The sequence below is a fragment of the Rhea americana genome, unplaced genomic scaffold (assembly GCF_003343005.1).
Source record: "Rhea americana isolate MKP2758 unplaced genomic scaffold, rheAme1 scaffold_139, whole genome shotgun sequence".
Taxonomy (NCBI): domain Eukaryota; kingdom Metazoa; phylum Chordata; class Aves; order Rheiformes; family Rheidae; genus Rhea; species Rhea americana.
The window spans coordinates 1,807,802-1,821,405 of NW_028185472.1; the positions used below are offsets into that span (position 1 = coordinate 1,807,802).

General features: G+C 45.2%; 1 protein-coding gene across 1 annotated transcript in view; it reads left to right on the forward strand.

Annotated features, from left to right (window-relative positions):
• The window catches only part of PNPLA2 (patatin like domain 2, triacylglycerol lipase), a 30,121-nt gene extending 17,134 nt beyond the window's left edge, over positions 1-12,987 (forward strand). Inside the window, exons 4-9 of the mRNA XM_085298487.1 lie at positions 3,025-3,234; positions 4,182-4,242; positions 5,192-5,359; positions 5,816-5,948; positions 6,802-6,924; positions 7,745-12,987. Of these exons, the coding sequence (XP_085154613.1) occupies positions 3,025-3,234; positions 4,182-4,242; positions 5,192-5,359; positions 5,816-5,948; positions 6,802-6,924; positions 7,745-8,009 (960 nt within the window). The 3' untranslated portion in view covers positions 8,010-12,987. The remainder of the gene's footprint in view (positions 1-3,024; positions 3,235-4,181; positions 4,243-5,191; positions 5,360-5,815; positions 5,949-6,801; positions 6,925-7,744) is intronic.
• Positions 12,988-13,604: the final 617 nt, after the last annotated feature.

The window sequence follows — 13,604 nt, forward strand, 5'->3', positions numbered from 1 at the left end:
GTTCTTCATTGAATGTACCTTCTTTTCGGTGCTGCCTGCAGTTGACTGAAAATGCTAGACAAATTACTCTTCCTATTCTGCTGTGGTGTATTTGTACCATTTCTGCGATGGGCAGTTCTCTCTTGCCTTGTTTTGTCTTCTGGATCTTGCATGCAGTAACTGGTGCGCTCCCCCCCTCCATACTCTTCTGTCAGGAGTGGATACCAATTCGGGCAAGTGATAACTGTTTTAGAAGATAGTTCTCCTAGCTTTTTGGTACAACACTCTAGCACTGAAGCTTCAAACCTCTGCTCATGAAGAGTTCAGATCACCCCAGGATACAAATTACTTAGTATAGTCCATCTCCCACATGCCTGGGACTCTGCAAAGTTTTAATGAGAGGTGATGACACCAGACCTCTCTTCCATGAATTTCTTATCCTTTGTATGGAGAGTAGTGCTCTGCTGCCTAATAGAGCTATCTTTAAAGGGAACCTGCTGCTCTTCAATTTCTTCTCCAGGACTGTCTGGAGTGAGCTCTGCTCTCCATGTCAGTAGATTCCAAATGCAAGCTTCTGCAAAGTACACAGACCTGAAAAAAGTGCTGGGGTGTCTCTGCATATTGCAGTTGTGCTTGAGGGCCTCAGCTGAACTTGGACTCCTCTTCTGCTACATAAGTTAATGCACACATTAAGAGGCAGCCTGTTTGCAAACTAACTACTCAAAAGGGAACTGTTATATATGCCTTGGTTTCCCCTCAAGAGACCTGGCCAAAATGCCGGTCTGCCAGAGCATGGCATTGAATCTGTTCCCTGTGTCCTAAAAGTGAGATCAGTTTTGTTCCTGTGTAATATATAGTTTGCCTGTTTTTTTTGTCTTGTCCAAGATGTTAGGCAGGGAAGTGATTACAGCAAATATAACTAGAGGAAATGTCTTCAGAGAAGTGACAAAATTGGCAATGCTTGGGTGTTCGCTCAATAGCTACAGGCTAAGCTTCTGTCCCGCAGCTGGTGAGAGCGTAGAGGTGGCTCTTGCATGAGCCCTCTTGGGTAGCAGTTGAGATCAGCTCGGCTCAGGAAAACCTCCTTCTTTCCAACTGCATATATCATGAGGGTTTCTGGAATTTGCAGCTGCCCAGGCATACCAGGGGATGACCTCTCATGTCAACACTTCCTATGGGAAAACGGGAAAAAAAATGAATGTGATGGGAAAATTAATTCCTCTCTCTCCCTCCAGAAAATAATGGCACCTTCCTCCTTTGAAGAAGTTGCTGGTGAGGGGAGAGGCTGAACTAGGCTGGGTATGAAACTAGGAAAAGGCCTTGAAACTGGGCTGTATAGCTCCTAGCAGTTCTGCAATTACTGTATTTACCAATGAAAAGACTGACAGGTTATCTCAAAGCAGAAGAAACAGTTTTCATGGCATTTGAAAAAAAATTGTGTGCAAGGTAAAATCTGTACCGAAATCCTCCTTTATCCTAATCTTCCAGTGGTCTCTTCTCTGAATACTTGTAGCCACATGAATAGGAGGATGAGGATGATGTGTGTTCTTTCTAATGACATCTGTTCACTCATGCTGCCACCCTCAGGGACACTTATGCTTCTGCATCCTGGCTGTAAAATGTGCATTGTTGTAGATAAGCTGCAAAAACATTTACCTCCATCTTCTATAACCAAAGTGGTTATCTGGCACTTGCACTGCTTGCATTACTCTGTCCTCTTCTTGCTCCACTTATCCCAGTCTCTTCCCTGCACTGGGAGTCAATCAGCCAGACTTCTCCAGCTTGAGCTCTGAGCCCAAGAGCCTATGAGCTCTTCCCTGGGCTCGCAGGAGCTGATCAAAGAGGTCTCTGCCTGTYTGCCCTCCAGAGCAAGAGAACAAAGCACAAAGCATCCTCTGACCTAAAGGGACAGCATTTTTCTACGCATCATGCTGCAAAAGACCAATGCCAGTTATCGGTCTGCCTGTGAGAAAAAGCAAAGCATGGGGCAGAATGAAGCACCTTCTCCTGCCATCAGTGTTCCCTGCTTTGTATGGGTTCAGCCTGCACTAGCTTTGCCTTGTGCCTGCTCAGCTCTTTACCACCTCATTAAGCTGGAAGATGGGTTCCTCTTTGACCTTGCAGTCCCTTTGGTAGCAGCTGTAACAAGCTCATTCCCTTTTTGGCCATCCAAAGGGAAGAGTTTCAGGCAGAAAATGGAAGGATCAGCCCTGCTGTAAAATTGGTAGGACTCTTCTGTGGCAGGGATTCGCAAGAGCTGGAGTTGTTGGTCTGCAGGGGTCTCAAACCTGCTCTTTCAGCCTGACCTGTGACCCTTTTCCTTTTTATCTTCTGCATGTTGCTTGCTCTGCCAAAGGCCTGTGATAGGGATTGTCTTGCTCAGCTCCTTGTGCAATTATGGTACTTTAAATAATTCTTTGAATTGAGTACATGCTACCAGGGCTGTCCTTCCTGCAAGGATAACATAAATGTATTTATGGTACTTATGTACAGAACATTCTCTGATAAGAGGGTGCCTGCTGGGGCAAAACCCAAGTCTCTTGTACTCTGTTATCATGCTAAAGCGAGTGAATTCCAAATGTGTATGCATGTGTTGAGACTGCTGCTTGATAAGCTTGCTAGCAACAAATCAGCTGCTCTTGTTTTTATTAAATTGTCCTCTAGTGGGACCTGTGTCTGAGCTCTTTAATTTTAAAAACAAGTCAAGAATGGTTTATTTGAATGGCTCAGTGTCAGTGTGACAGCTTAGTGGTAATTTGCACTGTGAATGGTTGTTGGAGTGTCATTATTTAATTGGACAATGAATTATGCCTTTTCACTGAGAACACTGGTGACCAAAAACACAATCCTAGGGAGAAAAGCACATAACAAAAAGAAGTTACAAGCAACACAGTTGTGGTATCACTGTTTCTAGTTTATCCAGTGCTGGTGGATGTTCTCTCTCTTCTTCCTAAGTTGTTGGAACAAACATGAAGAGGGACACAGAAAAGAAAAGCTGCTTAATCAGTTACATGAATGAAGGTCCTTTATTCACCTTTATTTCAGAGATATGTGGATGGAGGGATTTCTGATAATTTGCCACGCTATGAGCTGAAGAACACAATCACAGTGTCTCCATTCTCAGGAGAGAGTGATATCTGTCCACGGGACAGTTCCACAAACATGCATGAGCTCAGAGTCACCAATACAAGCATCCAGTTCAACCTTCGCAACCTCTATCGACTTTCCAAGGCCTTGTTCCCTCCAGAGCCGCAGGTGAGACTCCTGTCAGTGCTGGGATTTAGGAGCAGTAGACAAACACTAGCTGTACAGTGCAGCTCAACAGGAGAGGATTCTAGATGCCATATTATTTTTGCATTTGTTTGTCTGTTTTTTTTCACTTTGACATTAGCAACCCAGTGACTTGGCAAACCTTGACCATTTGCACAAAGTTGTATAGATGGCTTGGTTTTCTTTTACTACTGAAAAATCTGGAATTTAAGTGCTAGCAGTTGCTTGGAAAATATTGCCACGTGGCCCTCTGTAAATTGCCATTTGCCAGGGATGCAGCCCTACTTCTAAACAAGGATGTATAAACTCTCAGAACCAATATGCTCTCAAATTTCTTAAGGTCAGGTGGGAACTGCCAGCCTGAAGCCAGTCAGTCTCCTAAAAAGTGCTAGTAGAGCAGGTGGCACTCTAAACAGCTTTGTGTGCTTCTCCTTCCAAGAAAGGCAAATTCAGCATTAGAAATCCCTGGCACTGGAGCATAATAAGCATGTGTTCATGTGCTTAATCACTTGTCCAAGTGTTTTCCCTGCCCCCTCCTGGGGCTAAGATAAGTYTTAGCCAGCTTTATCTGCAAACATACTATGGCCCTTCCTGGCATCTGCCAGGAAGTTGTCTGTGCTGGCTGCTTTTTCAGGTGGTTTGCTAAAGGCTGCCCACAGGAACCTCAGCTCTAGATGAGCAAGTGCCCAAATCTAGGCCCATCCCTATGTAGAATCTGCCCACTCCAACCTGAATTATTCTGTGATTCCTTTATCAAAGGTATTTGTATTATGCCTCCCATTCCTGCTCAAAGCCTGGGAAGGGCTGGCAAGGGTGAGCCTTGTGCTTGGTGTAGCTCAGGAGCGAGGAGAATTCCAGACTCAAACTGGATGTTTGCTCTGCTCAGCCAGACCCTCTCCAAATGACTTGTGCTTGCCTGTCTCTTTCCACAGGTGCTGCGGGATATGTGCAAGCAGGGCTATCGAGATGCACTCCACTTCCTGAAGAAGAATGGTAAGGCACTGGGTGTTTGTACAGAATGTGCTCTGACTTGTTTAATCACTTCTGGAGCAGGCTTGAGGGCCTAGTCTTGAGCAGGTAGCTAGTGGTGTGTAGGAAAGATGGAAAGACAGTTTTGATCTGGTGTGTGGGGGAGTGAGAGTTGCACCTTGGATGTGGGAAAATGGAAGTTGTAAAGCAAGCAGATTTTAGCACTTCAGGAAGCAGAGATGGAGAAGACACCCTTCCCTATAGAGTCATACAGAAGGACTCTAATGGCTTTGAGACCAGAGCCAGGGTCGCTTTGGCACAGCTGAGCAGGGAGGCTGTTTAGGCCGCCATGCTCTGTGTCACAACAACACAGTTGGGCACCAGTGCCTTTTGGAGCTCATGAAGATACCCTGCTCCTCTTTAGGTGCAACTAGAGCATGTGCTGCGCTGCCCTTAGCAGCCTGCAGGGCCTGGCAATATGATGCTCCCTGCTTCCCTCCTTTTAAGTGCTGGACTTTCTTGTCGCCTGCAGCTGTTGTAGCATGCTGTGTGTCTGGTGCCGCCTAGTGTCAATCTATAGCAGATCAAGCACACTTGCTCTGTGTTGCAGTACCTTACTGGGATAAAAGCAGTCATGCAGCTGTGTGCGTGGACTAAGCAGTAGGAGGGAAATCCTGCCTGTAGAAGTGGTATTCAATGGCAGAATGTACAGCAATTAAATGTTACCAAACAGCATCCTGCAGCGCTTATAGGGCAGAATTGCTAGAATTTCTGGCAGGGAAAGATCAGTTGAAGTTAAAGCAGCCAGATTTCAGAATGTTGTAAACATCACAATAGATAAAACCTGAGCAGGCTGGATGTGATGTCTGTCTGACTGAAGAGTGTGTTAGGGTGAAGCAAGGCCTAACATTCCAAAGGCCATGCAGCAGGGCAGCTAGTTTGCATCATTCTGATGGTATGACTTCTCTCTCAGGCCTCCTTCATCGTCCAAGTCCTGCCCGTCCTCTCCTTGCCATAGAAGCTCCCCCAGAGGAGAAGAAAGAGGGAGAAACAGAAGCTGAGGAGCAGTTGGAGGACAACGCTGCCCTTGCTGTTGTTGAAGAACACATCTTTGAACACTTGCCTCCCAGATTGAACCAAGGTATAGCCCCAAGGGAGAGAGTCCRAGCAGTAGTCTTCTGCTTCCTGGCCCACAAAGGATTGCTGGGATGTGGGTATTGTTTGTGACCATGCTTCCCTGGATCCCATTCCCTTGGAACTGAGCTGGCACCAACTAGTCCTTAACTGGAGTCTGAGCCCATTACATACAGGTGTGGCTTGGCCTGTGGAGGCAGAGCTGCAAAAAGGTTACTTATTTGACTCTGACCTGCCATTTTGATGCTTGTTCCTTTGGGAGTCTGATAAAACTAAAAGCTGCTGCTCCTCAGCTGTGCTCATAAAATGATTCCCTTGAGCAAGACTTCCTTAAAAATTCAAAGTGGAGAGGAGAGATCACAGGCTGGGTAACTCCAAGGATATGAGAGGGAAAGGAATATTCCTGCTGAGAGGATTCAGTAGGTTTTTTGTTTGTTTGTTTTGGGTTTTTTTTTTTCTTCAGCTCTTATGGAGGCTTGTGCTGAAAGAAGAGGGTTTTTGACTGGTATCTCCAACATGCTGCCTATACGTGTGGCCACTGCAATGATGGTCCCCTACATGCTGCCTCTGGAGTCTGCAGTTTCCTTCACGGTCAGGTAGGCCTTCAGCTGGTTCTCTTGATGGCTTTCTTTTCAGTGCAACCAAGTGTTTGGTATAGCTCTTGGAACATGAGTGGAGAGAGGAGTAGGATCCTTTTCAACTCTGCACTGTACAGTTTCTGACAAAGGTGTTTGTGCCAATTATGAGCCACATGAGGTGGGAAAAGTCCCACCTCCCAATGTCACTCAACTACAGCCAATACTTAAGGCTTGAAGACAGATGGTTGCATACTGGAACTTGCTGTATGGACTGTTGATAAGCTTCATAGCCTGGAGGAAAGAAATCTGGATTGAGAGTGAAGATGAAAGTAGGAACAACACAAGAGGCATCGTTCCTCAGGGGTGAAGAGTAGAGTAGTCCTAGCTGTCTCTAGCTTTACATTGTGCAACTGGGAAGGTAGATCCATTAGAGACTTTTTCATAATAAAAGGTACCCTTTTGAAAAGTTTCTGGAAGGAGGGAGTACGTGCTAGAAAGGGTTAGAGGAAAAACATCTTCCAAATCTGAAGAGGATGGAGAATATGGAAGGTGCCGGAACAAAATGTGAAGATAAGTACTAGGCTGTTTCTCTCCTTCAAAGCTGCTTCCCCTCAGTTTCATGAATGGTGGTGGAAAGGCCTCTTACTGCACTTTTTGTTAAAAACGAGTAACTTATTCATAGGAGGCAAAACTAGGTCTCTTTTATTGAAGGAGAAAGTGTTAACACTTAAAACCATTGCCTAGAACATATTTCTCTTCTCTCCTCCAACAACATTCATCTCGGCCAATTGGACAGGGAGTAAAGGTCTAGTAGTTCTGGCCCCTCCTATCCTTTGTGTGATTCAACTAATGGTTGTGTCCTGTCTCCCAGGTTGCTGGAATGGTTACCAGATATCCCTGAGGATATCAGATGGATAAGGGAGCAAGTGACTGAAATCTGTAACTACCTTGTGAAGAAAGCCAAAAAGAAACTGGGCAGCCATCTTTCAGCCAGGTATGGCTGCTTTCCTCCACTGGACTGTTTTGGAGTAGTGCTTCATTTCCACTTTTGTCCATCACTTCTACAGGATCTACTTAGGGCAGAGCAAGTAAGGCACAAATCAACTGCAAGGATTTACTGCCCAACTTAGTGTTAATCTGGCTTATAGTCTTTTGACCTTAACTGTTGGATGTACTCAGCACTTGATCCCCTTCCTTTCTCCCAGGGAGACCCTGTAATGAAGCTGTTTATTACCGAAGCAATAGGGCAGAAGATGCAGGTATAATTAAAATATTATGCTAGCTCCTTTGTAGAAGACAGGTGCTTGTCTGTGTGGTGTTTGTCAGCCAAGGATCCTGTAACAGTTCCTTTTCAAAGGTATTTGAGTTCAAATGACTTTTTGCTTGGAAGTGTGGGCTGCAGAGGCAATGTTATGGCCAGGATCCAGGAACCATCAGATGGCTTCCATGTGCAGCAGAGTGCTTCAGCTGTGCATGTGTGCCTTGGCTGTGGCTTGTGCTTCTGAACTGAATTCCCTGCTGAGGGCCGCAGCTTGAGGCTGAGGCAAGACTATTGCATAGATCAGAACAGGAAACTCTGTATTAAAGTAGCAGCCAGAGGTCCTAGCTGTGATCAGGATCCTAGTATGAGGGATGATTCTTACCCACAAGAGCTCATGGTCTGAATAATCAAGAGATGCAAGGGGGAAAATGGGTACACAGAGAAATCCTAAAATCATGCAGCCAGTTAGTGGCAGAAAAACACTCTGGTTTGTGAAGCTCTGATCTGGTGAAGCTTTCCATGTACTGATTCTTTGCATGTCTTTGCCTTTCAGGCTTTATTATCATCTTGAGCTTGGAGGAACCCAGAGCCTGCCAATTTCTTCAGCAGCTGCGTGTGGTGAAACACTGCCCATGTGGATGAGAAGTAACCGTTCCCTGTCCGATGTCATGCTGAAATGGGAGGAGTACCAGCGCCAGCTCATGCTGGGCTTACTCTGCATCAATGTGGACATGCAGGCCTCCCTCTTCCCTCAGGAAGGATTTCAGATAAAGCTTCCACCTCTAGACTATGCAAAAGAGTGCCTGCCACTATTCTGAGCCTGCTACCATGAGGGAATGGGGGTGGGTGGGAAGGGTGTTGGATGGGACCAGTCTCATCCCCTGGCAGCCTGCTGCCCTGTGCTTGTGAATATGCTGCAAAGGGGATTTTCCAGGGATGGAGACTGGTGGAAATGACTGTAGCCATTTGTTGCCCGCTGGGCCAGGCAAGGAGTCTCTGTGTTCAAAGAAACACATGTGCAGGCACTTTGCTTTAGACTTACCTGGCCATTTCCTGTGGCCAAGCAGATGCTGACCCAGCTGGGCTCTCCCAAATAATGCACTTTGAATTGCCATTAGGTTTTTACCACCAAATAATCAGGATGTAGCTGACATTCTGGAGTTCATATAGCTTTAGCTTTCTCTGGTTTCTAGAGGCCATCAGTTTTTCTTTTTCTTTTTTTTTTCTTTTTAATCATCTGATATCACTTAGCTCTTCATGCTACTGAAAGATGAAGTAGCATCTGTTGCCAAACCAAACTTCCTCTTAACTTTCTTCACTGAAGCCAGATCCTTTCCTCTGTCCCTAAGCTGCATCCTCACTGGAAGCCAGAGCTGGTTCTGTTGCAGTCTGCACTGGAACTGCAGAAATGTAGGGAAATTATGCATTTACCTTGGTTAATGTTGTGGTTGCTCTCTCACTGACTTTTGTCTTGGTGGAACTTTTGCTGTCTGAACTGAGTGTTAAATCATATTTTAAAGAACTAGGTTAGACTAAGCTATTTTTTTTGGTTTTCCAGAGAAACTCATTGAGTTTGAGGCCCCATTCTAGTCAGTGTGAATGCAGTTAGTGTGGGGTTGCTTTGGAAAAGCCTCAACCTGGCTCTCCAAGGATTGGCCCAGCATCTGGTATTGGGAAAGGAATGTGAAGTGTCTGTAGGAAGGTGAGATTGTGTGGGCATGTTATTTTTGAGAGGCTTGTGGTAGTGTGTCACAGCAAATGCAAGGAAGGAGCTGACTGAGAGGGGTCAGGCTTCACCCCTTAAGGGACCATACCACTGAAGGAAATTCTAAGTTGGTACCATGGCAGGGGACTCTACTGACCTCAGGCTCTATTCTTATCTTGTGTTGGAAGAATTTGGACACTGAGGACTGAGGTTTGGGAGTGATAGGGATGCAGGCTTCCAGCTCTGTCAGCCCCACCACATGCCTATCTTGCACTGTGGCTTACAAGTGGTACCACAGTGCATCTGGCAATAGCAGGAGCATCAGCACAGGTACAGCCCTCTTGGAGCTGGCTACATTTGACATTTGTCTGTCTCTTGAAAGACTAGAGCTGATGGGTCTGTAGCAGGGCAGGACTCTGCTTTATAAGTTACTGCCTTCACAGTGGCAGCCTAGTTGCAACTTGCTGTGTGCAAACAAACACTCTGATCTCCCCAGGGTGAAACCTGGCTTCCTGTGGGGATTGCACATGCTTGAGCTTAAGTCCTTACACTGGGACACAACCAACTCCTAGTATCCTTTTTCTGCAGCTTGCCTAGCTGCATGAAGCGTCCTCTACCTCTCCTAGCACAAACAGTGTGCAGCTGGACAAAGCAAGTGCATGCTGTGTTTGTTTGGGAGCAGGATGGGGTGCCTGAAGCTGATACATGTAGGAAAGTGATTTGTAATAGGCTCACAATTGTCCCTTTAGTTTATAAAGGGAAAATATCCCCAGAAATTCTACTGATGGCTGGAGAAAGTAGTGAATCTATTTGATCACATCTGCAACAGAAGGTCACCAAGTGTGGAAGAGAAACTTGGAGGATTCTGAAACCAGAAGTTAGGAATATTAGATTATAAAACAAATCAGTCTTAAAGATGTAACACTGTCTAAAGCCTGCAGAAGGAGCTCGCTGCTAGATGGATGTAACTGTAGTCTAGGTGAACTAGCAACAAGCTGCTATCAGTTTTGTGGCAGCAGGATAAATCTGATGAAACTTGGCATCAAAAAGGGGTATTTATGTGGGCTTTCCTCCCCACATCCCCACTCTCTGGGCTGCCTTCTTTGGAGGAATGAGAAATGCACTTCTACTTAGCTTGCCAAATGGTATCTCTGCTCCTCATGCATGCAGAACAATTGGCAAGAACATGTAGATATTTAATGGCATAAAATGAAGGGATTTCCTCCAGAAGCAAAACATCTGTGAGGGGCAGAGCCAGGAGATGGGAAAACTTTGTGCTTGGAGGCTACTACCCTCTTGACTCTGCCTTGTTTGTTTAAACATATGGGTGGAGAGAATGAGGCAACTATTTTTTTATCCCTTCTTCCTGGACCGGTAAAACCACTGAGTGATTATGTAAACCACTAAACTATGAAATAAAACTCTCTTGGTAATAGAATCTGCTAAGTAGTCACAGCTTGGCATGCTTTTCCTCTGCATCCCCTCTTGCCTTTTCTTGTCTTTCATCAGAACTGAATGGACTGGTGCCACCCTCTCCCAGTGCCCTGATCCAGAAGGTTTGCTGGTTCTGGTCCATCCATTTCAACAGACTTAACTGCTGTGGCTAGTGAAAGGCCCAAGTTTTGTTCTTTATATAACCTCATCTGTCTTTGATTTGTTATATTAACCTCCCAAAGAAAAGCTTTTGTATGCTTTGACTGTAACCACAAACCAAAGCCAAGCTTCAAATGCAAAGGGCCAATTCTTCAGAGAGGAAACTCCTGCTTTCCCAATGCTAATTTGCAGGGTGTGAACAGATAGTGGGAAAGCACCACCCTGCATTAATCCTTTCTTTGCCTAAATTTATTCCCCAGATAGCACAGTGGTTTTTGTGATAGCTAGTTGACTTCTCTCTCTCTCTATATATATATGTATAATAAAATTTTATATCATGATCAAAAAATGGTAGCTCTGTCAAAAAAAATAATAATAATACCCCCTAAACTACTTTCTTCCTTCTCTTTAAGAGAAGTTTCAAGCACCTGTTTGAAATTTTTACTGCTTATTCATCACAGATCACAAAGGATGAGGAGGATAGGAAAGATAGCCCAGCAGATGCAGAAAAAGGCCTGTGGTTGCTTTTGAAGAATGGCTTTTGATTATGCAGGTCTATCTTGTCTGGATCAGACCCCATTTCTCTCAAATCCCTGGAAACATCTTGATAAACCTGTCTAGGTCCAACCTAGAGTCTATCATAATGATGTTATCTGGAATTCTTCTCCAAGTCTTTGCTGTGCGTTTGCCTTGTGGTACATGTTAGCTGCTCCCCAGCAGCTACTAATTAACATACATTTATCAAGTTTATAGGAACAAGGTAATCATCTGTAGTGGCTGGGCCCATCTTCAGTGGAATGTGTAACTGGGCAGCCCAGTGGGTACTTGTCAGGGCCTGGCTGCACTCCAGTATATGGTGTTTGAGAGCTCAGGTTCCTGGACCAAAAGTTCATCTTGCAGTCCATGTCACAAGTCCCCATGACATTCACTTGAACACCTGAAGGGTTCCAATCGTTGCAGTTTCCACTGTTCTATGTAAAGGATTCCTGCATTCAGGAATCCACTTTTTTTTTTTTTTTTTTTTTTTTTTTTCTCCCTCTCCTTTCTATGGTACAGGTATTGCTGCTTTTAACAAGGCTAACAGTGAAGTTTGGGGGCATCTAATCAGCTCCTAACCTGTGCAATACTGTAAAGTGTTTCATGTTGTGCACAACAGTGTGCATCTCTGGCATGCTCTGTAAGCCACAATGAATGTATGGTATGTTGGGTTTGGTTTGCTGCCTGCCCTACTGCTAATATAACATTGCAAGTTGATTTTCAAGGGGGAGGGGGAAAAGCCCAACTTCTGACCACTCTTCATAAGACCTAGGAATTGTTTTCTTATGTCTTTGGGAGGACTGTGTACCTACAGCTCTATGATCAGGGAATAAATGAGAATTTGCTCTCTCCCAGTACTGGGGTGTCCTCAGTATATATTCTGTATTCCCCACTACTTTGTCCTTTTTATTTTTTATTTTTTTAACAAATTCATTAATCTGGTGATGAAGCTTTCACCTCTTCCATAGAGAGGAGAACTCTCACTTTCACTAAAGGAGTTGTGGGAGAAATACCTGAAACTAATTGAGTTTTCTTTTGTTTTATGCTGCACTGCCCAATATTTGGGGTCCATTTCTGGTAAATCTGTGGTAGAAGTGGTAGCAGGGTTGCATGTTGCCAAAGTCGGAGAGCCTTGCCAACATGGTTCTTAAGCACTTTTTTTTTCCTTCCCCTTTCTCTGTAAGTCAATGAGAACAGACCATCTCACCTGGCTCCTACATCAGCCAGTTTATGCCAAACTCATCCTGTGCCTTTGCAGTGGGCTGTGGTCTGCCTGCCTGCCTTCTGTATCCCTGTGGTGTCTGCATCTTTAATGCAGTACTTAGACCCCTCTCTTCTTCCTCCTTTCCATTACTGCCACCAGTGGGATGTTGCTCTGTTTCCAGTCTCCATGTGGCTCCACTAGGACAGTTTTGACTTAATGGCATCTGTCTTATTGTATGGACCCACATCAGCCTTCCTGTAAAGGGAGGGGAAACCTGTAATTCTAAAACAGAAGATGAGAAATGTAACTTTGGAACACATACCTTCATCTTTTGGGTTTTCCTCTTGCTCTGGAAAATAGCATCTAAAGCAGATCTTCACCAGCTAAATGTTCCCTGGGATCTTCTGCTGTCAGCGAGTCTGAGAAGACCCTTAAGCACACAGGACTTGTAGAGCGCTGTGGAAATTACTGATGTCAGAGCAGCAACTAGACTAGCAATAGCGTATGCAAGTATATTTACACAACAATGTCATTTAGTAGTTCTCATAGTCACTTTGACAGTTCAGTATTAAATTGTTAATGCTTTTCTTTCCCCCCTCCTATTTTTTCTAATATTTTGCTGAAGGAAATGTAACTATTTATTTTGGCAGAAATATATCTTCTAATAAAAAGTTTCTCAGTATACTTACCTGGCTGTGGTAGGTTGCTTGCCTTGCCATTTAGAGGTTTATTAAATATACATATATTTTTGAGTGCACTGTACTGTGTGGGTTTGTTTTGCTGGACACTGTTCACTTCACTGAATTTTAGATAATTCCATGGCAAACGCTATGTCAAGAGGTGCTGAGTGGTGCGTTGACCTAGAAGGTGGAAAAATGGAAAACTCCCTCAAACTGAAATGCCCCAAAGGCAGTTAGTCTCTTCTGCTTTGGAGGGGAAGAGGCTGGGCGCGTAGATTTGCAGTGATGGTGAAACTAAAATCACAGGGGTTGGATTTTACTCGTTTTCCAACAGGGGCTGCACGGCTTGTGCTCTGCCCCTGCAGTCCTTGACCCTCGTGAAGAGCTTTTGCAGGTGACACAGAAAGACGCTAGTGCCGTAACCAACGTTGTTGTACTGTGCCGCTGGTAACGCCGGCAGCACTTGCTCTTTTAATGACGGCAAAACCAAACATCCCCGCTGAGCAGCGAGGGCGCCCTGAATTTCCGAAGTCTGTATTTGCTCCACAAACCAGCCCGGGGATGAGAGGGTGCCTTCAGCGGCTCGGGCTGGGGGCGGCTGCGGGGCCTCGTTTCACCTTTGCGGGGTTCGTTTTCCGAGGGGCAGCGGGTTGCTTTTGGCTGCCGCCGCCCGCCGCGGGGGCCGCCGCCGCCC